This window comes from Bison bison, unplaced genomic scaffold (assembly GCF_000754665.1).
Source record: "Bison bison bison isolate TAMUID 2011002044 unplaced genomic scaffold, Bison_UMD1.0 scf7180017849866, whole genome shotgun sequence".
Taxonomy (NCBI): Eukaryota; Metazoa; Chordata; class Mammalia; order Artiodactyla; family Bovidae; genus Bison; species Bison bison.
In genome coordinates, this window is record NW_011480439.1 from 330,576 (window position 1) to 339,479 (window position 8,904).

General features: G+C 54.3%; 1 protein-coding gene across 1 annotated transcript in view; it reads left to right on the forward strand.

Moving 5' to 3' along the window:
* RGS12 (regulator of G-protein signaling 12) overlaps positions 1–8,904 on the forward strand; it is a 95,451-nt gene that overhangs the window by 24,541 nt on the left and 62,006 nt on the right. Inside the window, 1 exon segment of the mRNA XM_010848109.1 lies at positions 1,571–1,687. Coding sequence (XP_010846411.1) covers positions 1,571–1,687 — 117 coding nt within the window.

An 8,904-nucleotide genomic window follows, 5' to 3' on the forward strand; every position in this document is an offset into this window, starting at 1 on the left:
AGAGAAGAGCCCGTGAGAGCCCGTTAGTGTCACAGAGCCCCGTTGGGCCAGCCCGGGTGCCTGTGCCCTGGAGCAGAAGCGCAGTTGGGAGCACAGGCTTACCCCTGGTTGGTGGGTGGCGGAGGGTCTTGGAGACCAGGCCCCCGAGCACACTTGGGCCTCCGGGAGGCAGCGTGGTGGGTCCCAGGCCCATCTGGGGACAAGGAGGTCTTCTGAGCAACTTGGCTCCTTAGAGGCCGAGCCCCGCCCCACGCAGCCTCACTTCTTCACGGCTCCGCGGCTGCTCTTTTTCAGGGTGACAGTCCCGGACCCTTGGGGGTCTGGCTCTGGCTCGGCACCCTCACGGCCCGCTTCCCTGTCCCCCGCTGCCCTGAGGCTCATGCCCAGGAGTTCCGTGGGCATCGCATTGCCCAGGGACCTTGGCGGGCAGGCTGGCAGCACAGTCCCGCCTGGGGTGGAGGCGCAGAGATGAGGATGCGCTTGCGGGGATGTGTCCGCGCCCGGGCTCTTGCTGGAACACGGGGGCTGAGGAGTGTGTGGTGACGCATTACTGCGCCAGGGACCCCTTTGCTGCTGGTGACGATGAGTCCGAGGAGTCCCAGTCGTCTCTGAGTCCCCTCTCCCTGAGTCAGCTCCGTCCTCTCTCTGCCTCTGTCTCCCTCCCTCCTCTCCCGTTTGTTCCGGATTTCCTCTCACTCCAGCTCACACTCTCCGCTCCCGGTCGCTTTTCTGAACCTTCACTACTCAGTGTCTGCAGCACGGCCTTGCTTGGACCTCTGTCCCCGGCGGAGGTGTGTTCAGCAGGGCACGGGTGCGTCTGCAAGGCTGACGATGCAGAAACTCAGCGCAGAGGCTTCAAGGAAGTGCTGTGCGTTTTGTCTTTGCTCAGGATGCCTGGGGTCCCTCCGCAGGTGCGGAGCGGAGAACCCGAGGTCTTGACGTGTTTAGAAACTTGCAGCTCCTTCTGTGCCTGAAGCTGGTCACTTAGGGTTTCACGTGCCCAGGAAATCGGAGATTTTCAGCTGTGACGCTTTTTATTTTTAAAATGTGACGGCTTATTTGCTGAACCACATTTGGGGAGACGTCTGGCATAACGGCAGTGAATTAATTCTGGTCATTTCCCAGAGAAAGGATGAGATGTGTTAATGGTTGGTTGTTTCATCCACGGGGCTGGTTTGGTCTTCAGACACCAGCTGAACGTCCCGAGACTCTTTAATTCCCTAAAACACTTATAAAATTATGTGAAAGCACAAACTTTCCGAAAACCAGCCTATGTTACTAACGACTCCTCTGCCCGCTCGAGCTTCCCTGACACGCGCTTGTGTTGTTCCCTTGCCCGTGGGCGTGGGGTTGAGGCTGGGGTCGCCTCTGGACGCGTAGCTGGACGTGGCCCAGTGAGCACTCGGGCCCTGGGTGACCCTTTCCCACTTTGTGCTTTCGGCTGTGGGGACCACGCACCGTGAGATTGACCTGGAGGCCTCCCCTCCTCTAGTCTCTCCAGGCGGCGCCCCGGTCGGGCAGAACGAGCGTCTTCTCCCAAGCAGGTAACGGGTCTTTGTCTTTGTTCCAGGGCTCCAAGTTCGGCCGGGGCATTGGACTCGTGACCCCGGCTCCGCGCGCCTCCAGCCGGAGGTCCTTCGGGAGGTCCCGGAGGCTGAGCATCACCCGCTCCCTCGATGATCTTGAGGTAAGGTGACTTGAGTGTTTCTCTCTTTATTCTCCAGGTTTTCAGAAATGATACATCTGAGTCTCCATTGACTCCCACCCTTGCCTTGCCCCCTCCCTCTCCCGTAACCTTGGTCTTCAAGGCGAGCGAACGTGCACTCCCAGCCCCTCCCCCCCTCCGACCCCGGCCTTCCCTCTGCCTCTCGGCAGAGTCGTGATAACGCCTGTGCCCTCAGCCTGCCGGGCACGGTGTTCTGGACACACGGACCCTATGGGGCCTGTCGTGACCCGTTACTCAGCCAAGCTTGGGTCCGTTTGCGCGGTGCACAGGAAGGCTCGTCCACTGACTCAGGTTGTGGGGAGGACCGCGCAGCCTTTCTTGTGGCCCCAGAGGAGGGGAGCGAGCAGCTCATGCTCAGAAGGCCCGGACTCCGGCTGGGCTTCAGGGGAGGGGCTCACGGGCAGCTCTCCGGTTGGTTGGTGGTGAGGTAACAAGGTGATGTTACGGGAATCTCAGCCATCTGCCTTCTGCTTCCAGCTGGCCTGGGGTCAAGGTGCTGGGGAGGGCAGCACGCAGTTCACTTCTTCCTCCTGGCGAGGGTTTCAGTATCTGCAAAACAGTTCACGGACATGGCTCAGGATATTATCTGCAGCCCTGAGGAGAAGCTAAAGGTCCTTGACTTTGTTTTTGGCTAAACTGTTACTATTTTGTTCTGCTTGACGATTCTCTTTCATTTTCGCGCTTTCTCACTTCTCTGGTTGAATCTGCTCTTTGGGACTGGGGGAAAGCCAGGAGGCGAAAGCTTGTCGACAAACAGGAGGTGGGGGCGCCCGAGGGTGTGTCCCAGGAAGGCCTTGAGGGGTCCTGCTCCCTTCCGTGCCCCCTTCTAAAGATGTGATTCTGCGCCACAGGTCCTGACGGTTTCACCTTGTATCGCTCTTCTCTCTGATCTGTAACGCTGGAAAAGAATAGACTTCACTCCTCGGGCAGTTCTCGGTTTACAGAGAAGTTTAGCAGGAAGTACTGAGAGTTCCATGTGTGTGCTGTGCTGGGTCCGTGACTCTTAGCTTCAGTTCAGGCTCGCGTGGAGGCCGCTCGGGCCCCTGACTCTGAGCTTCAGTTCAGGCTTGCGTGGAGGCCGACCCTGGTGCCGTCATCCGGAAGGTTTGGTCGGGTGGAGGAGGGCGTGCGGTCACCATCACAGTGTCGCACGGAGCAGCCCCTCTGCCCCGAGCCCCACGTGCTCCGCCTGCTCACCCCTCCCTGCTTGCCCTCCACCCTGGCAGCATGGTCCTTTAACTGGCTCATTTTGTGTGTTTTAAAATTTTACACAAATGTAATTCTACTACACATCTTATTCTGCCAGTTTTAGAGCACTGCATCACGTTTTCAAGCTCTGCCTTGGGGTCTTAGTTTATTTTACTTGTTACGCGACATTCCATTATGAACGGTTTTCATCCCACTCTGCTGCTGCCTGGCACTCCATGCACGGTCGGGACAGTCTTCTCTGAACAGGTCGTCAGTGGACGGTGGGCGGCAGGGGTCCGTGTGCACACCCGTTCAGGGCATCAGGTGGCTGTGACTGGTGTGGCCGAGCCCATCCAGGGTCTGCTCACCAGCGGGACGTGTCCCCCCTGCTCACTGACGCTTGGGACTGTCGAACTGAAGTCTTTCTGTGTCAATAAAATGCCAGCTCATTTTAATTTGCATTTCACTGACTGAGTGAGGCTGAGCATTCCATCATGGGCTCTTTGGCTATATGAGTTTTCCCTGTTTTGAATTAGTAACCTATTCATGTCCTTCTAGTTTTTAAATTTTTATTTTATTTATTTAATTATTTAAAAAATAGATTTCATAGTAGTTCTTTACATTTTGGGGACACATCCTTTGTCAGATAAATATTTTGAAAATATCTTTGTGACTTTTTTCTACATTTGTTTAGGGTGTGTATACATGTGTGTGTATGTGTGTATTTTAATTGTAGTAGAATAGAACGTTGAATTTACCGTTTTAAGTGTCCAGCTCAAGGCAGTAAGCACTCACAACATTTTGAACATGCCCATGACTCACTCAGTCCCCCTTCCTCCCAGCCCCTGACAGCCACCCCTGCCTGCTCTCTGCCTCCAGGAACTGACTTTTGTGGCTGGTTTATTTCACTTAACCTAGCATCTTCACAGTTCACCCATCCATGTAGCAGGTGTCAGAACATTTTTCCTTTTTGAGGCTGAATAACGCTCCACTGTGTGGACAGACACTTTGTGTTTATCCATCCTTCTGACGATGGCCCCTGGGGTTGCTCCCATCTTTGACTAATGCGGCCAGTGATGTTATGAATACGAGCATGCAGCTGTCTATTTGAGCTCAGTGATGTTTTAAAAATAGACCACAAGATAATTTCTTACAAACTCAATAATAGTTATCTGGAATAAATTGTCTATGGGGTTTCTTTTTGCTTAAAACAGAAAGTTAATTTGTGTTCTGATGCAGAAGCTGGAATCTTTGGCTGTTAGAGCTAGAAAGGGCCTGGACATCACCTCGTTGTCCAGATGAGAAGAGGGCCTGATTCTGGAGGTCTTTGGGGGCAGCGGGGGGGGCCACAAGGTGGTCGGCGCTTGGTACTGGGTGGTGGGAGCAGAGCAGCTGTGGGGCGGCCCTGTGAGGTCCCAAGGCTGAGACAGGCCCCAGGACAGGGCCTCGGGGCTCCGGGGTCCTGAGAAGGGGGCCCCCACTGAGCCTGCATTCTCCCTTCGGGGGTTTGGCCAGGTGTCGTCTCTGCATCGTCCTGGGAGAATGGTCTCTGCAGGGGCCTGAGCCCCGGGGCCAGGAGCCAGCGGAGCATCTTGGGGTGGTGCAAGGTCTGCTTCCGGACACGGACACGCGGAAGCAGTGTGGGCCCTGTGGTCAGCACTCACTCCTCTTCGCGATGAACATCCTGGGGCCGGCTGGTGTCCCCGGGGCTGACCGAGGGCCGCCCTCGCCCTCTGACTGTCCCCGGTTCACAGACGACAACCCAGGTGCAGGGAGAAAGTTCTAAATTTAGGTCCCGGGGCGCGGAGCTCGTGGTCTCCCCCCGCTTCTGAACCTCTTACTTTTGTCCCAGTGGTGCGTTAGAGACGGGATTGAATCTTTGCGCCTTTCTGCCTGAAGACTTCAAAGTGTAAAAATGATGTTGGTCAGGCTGTTTCTAAGGAAGCCTGTCTGTCTGTCCTTCCCTCTGCCCCACACCCTTCGGTGGGAGAGCCGGGCAGCCTTGGGGCCGTCTGCGTGCAGCCTCCCAGCCTTGTTTGGCTCCTCCCCAGGCACTGGCTTTCGCCTCTTGCCTCTGGGTCCTAAGCACCCTGGGCACGTTAGAAGCCCCACCAGGGCCTCTGTGTCGTCTGCCAGCAGCCCGGCTCCTCCGCACAAGGCCAGGGCCAAGTCCACTTCCCGGGCCCTTAGGGCTCCAGTGTCTTGGGCTGGGTCTGCTGGGAGAGGCCGGCCGAGGACTGTCTAAATGCTGGGGTGAGGAGCACGACCCAGGAGGGACTGCTCAGAACAGAGCGATAAAACCGTGAAAGTATAGGTCCGTCCAAACGAGTGGTGACCGTGCAAAGCAAGGATAGCTGTGTTTGGTTTGAAAATACATGAAATTAAATTACAGCACAGCAGCCTGAGCGCTGGGAGGGCTGAATGGAGGTCAGGTGTTTCTGGGTACCCACTCCACTAGGAAGAGGATGAGGGGCGATCAGAATTTGATTTTTATAAGGTAAGGATGCACGTAATCTCCAGGGTAATATAAGACAGCAAAGTAATAAATGCACTTTACATTAACAGAAGGAAAACATGGAGTAATGAAAAATATTAAATTTGAAAGGTGAGCCAGGAGGAAACGGGAGACAAAGGGCAGAGGGCGGGAAGGACAGACAGGCAGCCTCTGGAGGGGTTTCAGCGCAGCCACGCTGCTGGTGGGCTCAGCTAGAAAGGAGAGACGGAGGTGGCATCAGGAGTCTGGTCACCTGTTTACGAGGGGCACCTCTAACACTTGGGAGACAAGCGTGAGTGAGGGAGCGGAGGAGGAGCCGCCTGTGCTCCTGACCAGAGGGTGGCAGTGGGGCTGCAATGCTGTCTCCAGGCAGCACAGCCCTTAGGCGGACAGGGAGCCGTGGTCACGGCGGCCGCAGGGGGCTGCCGGTGTAAATTTCATGTGCATTCTGTTACACAGTCTCCACACGGCTGCAGCAGAAACCCACAGAAGGAGGAGCAGAACCGCGAGTCTGAACCAGAGCAGGTTCACCCTCCCTGCTCAGTGACTGGCGTGGTGAGCAGGGAGAGCTCAGTAAGTAGAGGGTCTGACCAGCATGACCCGCAGCAGCCGTGCGTGTGAGGCACCCAGCAAAGGCGTCCTCCCCCCGGGAATGAGTAGTGAAGCTGACCGAGTGCTGGGCCGTAAAGCAAGTCTCAGCAGACGCAGACGTCTCTTCACTCGGAGCCTGTCCTCAGCCACAGACAGGTGTGGTGGAAACCAGCAACAAAGCGGAGGTGCCTCACACTCATCGTGAGGTCCAGAGTTTAAAAACGAATCAGTTTGGAAATTAGAGTATATTTTGAATGATAAGGAAGATACATCTAAGCCTGTGGGACGTAGCTAAAAGTGTATGTAGAGGAACATTCATAGGTTTTCATTGCATATGTTAGAAATGAAGAAAAATGGGACGTCATATCAAGAGCTTAGGAGAGCAGCTGTGACACAGACGCAGAGGCAGTAGAAGCTGGACAACGATGAAAATCAAAGCAGAAAGGAATGAGACAGGACGCTGGCCAGCAGAACAACGAAAGAATTGCTCAAGAGGGATTACTTCCCAGCTCATTGGGTGAGGCCCCCAAAACCCTGAACCCAAACCTGATGGACACCTGAGAGGAAAGGAGAGCTGCGGGGCAGCTCACTGGTGGGACACGTGGGGGTCCTCAGCTACACACGTCACTGGGTCCAGCCTCATGTTTGTTCTAAGGACACAGTATTTTTAACATTTGCAAATCAGTCATGTAATTTACCACATTAACAGAGTAAAGGAGAAAAATCATGTATCATCTTAACAGAAGCAGGAAAGACATTTGGTAAAATTCAATATCTGTTCATGGTCAAGAAAAAAAACCCTTAAACAAAATAGGGATTAAGGGGAACTTCCTTAATTTGATAAGGGTATTAAAAAAAAAAAAACATCACATGCTTAAGACTTAAGCTTTCCCTTTGGGATCAGGAATGAGGAAAGATATCTGTCACTACCATTTCAATTTAAATGTTTTCTGCAAGTCCTAGTTAGTGTAGAACAACTGAAGTTTAAAAACTTGCAAAGGAAAATGACAATGTTATCATTCTCACAACAATGTTATCATTCTCAAATGATGAGGTTGTAACATGGAAAATCTGAAACAATCTATGAGTTCATTCTGAAAATTAATGAGTGATTTAGGAAGATTGCTGGATAAATGGTCAGGATACAAAAGTCAGCTGTGTGGGGACTTGCATGGTGGTCCAGTGGGTAAGAATCCATCTGCCAGTGCAGGGGACGTGGGTGCCATCCCTGTGCATATGGAAGGACCATGCCACATGGCAGCTGGGCGCGTGTACCACAGCCAGATGCCCGTGCACTCGGGAGCCTGTGCTCGGCGACACGAGAAGCCTGTGCACCGCAGCCAGACAGCAGCCCCTGCTCGCTGCAACTAGAGAAAGCCCGTGCGCAGCAGAGAAGACCCTAACCTAAAAGGAGACCCTAACCCTCAGTCAATTAAAACAATTTTAAAGTCAGTTGTAGATACAGTTAGAAAATGATGTATAGATTGGATGTTATTTTAATGAGAATCCCAACAGGTAGTTTTGTTGAGCTTAAGAAGATAATTCTAAAAAATTTGTCGAAATGCAGACGGTCAAGTGTAGTAGCCAAGACATTCTTGAAGAGGAATGAGTTAGGAAGACGTCCTCTATCAGCCTCCAAAACTTACACTTTTAGAGCCGGGGAAGACTAAGTGTCAGTACTTGGAGAGGCAGTGGAGCAGGAGAGAGAGCAAGAGACAGAGCCGCGCCTGCGGACACACCAGCTGCGTGCAGAGCCGGGACGACGTGGTCTTTCAGTGGTGCTGAGGTGAGGACAGGTCTACATGGAAAAAGAGGGAAAGAAAGAGAAGCTGGATTCTCCCCCATGCTGTGCAGACAGATTTAATCCAGCTGTGTCGGAAATCTTCCTGGGAAGGGCAAAGCGAGAGTTAGTGGAGGATAAAGTAGACGCTCATCTTCGTGGTGCTGGGGAGGGAAAGACTTTCTAAGCTGAACACAAACCATAAACGCCAGGATGGACTCTGACCCAGCGAATGCTCAGAACCTACCTTCATCCCAGCACCCCATCCCTAGGGTGCCCAGGGGCACATGAGTGCGGCGACCCTCGGAGGCCCTGTGTCCCCATGACACCCAGCAAGCAAAGCAAAGCCAGCAAGAGATGCACACCGGCCTTTGATGAGAGATGACACCCAGTGGCAAACCCAGCTCTGGTGGATCGAACCACAGAAGTTGTCAGGGAAGCAAATGGCAGTCCGCGAGGTCCATGCTGCAGAATGTTGGACGTGGAAAGAACAGTGGACCGTGCACGTGTTGGTGTGGATGTGAAGCAGCCGGACTCTTGCCTAGTGGGCGTGAGTGTTTGCTGTTCGCAGTGACCCTGAAGACACATGAGCCCCTCCCTTCTGAGACGACAGCCTGTGATCAGGAGACAGGCAGCGACTCAAGGCAGCATCGTCACAGGCTGCCTTACCGCTGCAGCATGACCGGGCTGACGCCCCAGCCACCTCGGGATGGACTGGCAGGTGTCACGGGGTGGGCGGGCACTGCAGAACTCTCTGCGCGCTCTGTCCATGTAGCTGTGGCCCGGGGTGGCATGTCCAGTGCAGAACCAAAGAGAAAAGTGGGCACCGGTGACGCTTTTCCCTGTGACCTGCAGGGTCGTATGGGCTTCACACTGGCTCTGCTTGTTCTCTGTTCTGAACGGGTAGCTTCCCGGGAGTGCCATGTGCACAATCGTGTGTCCTCCGGGCCTGTGAGTGCTGAGTGGGCAGTGCAGCCTGCGAGCCTCAGAGGGGTGTGCAGGAGGGCGCCTCAGATGGATGTGCAGGAGGGCACCGGTAGGGAGCCTCAGAGGGGTGTGCAGGGGGGTGGGGGCCAGGGCAAGGAGAGGTGTTGCTGGCAGGGGGAGGGGTGGGGGGGCCTCCCT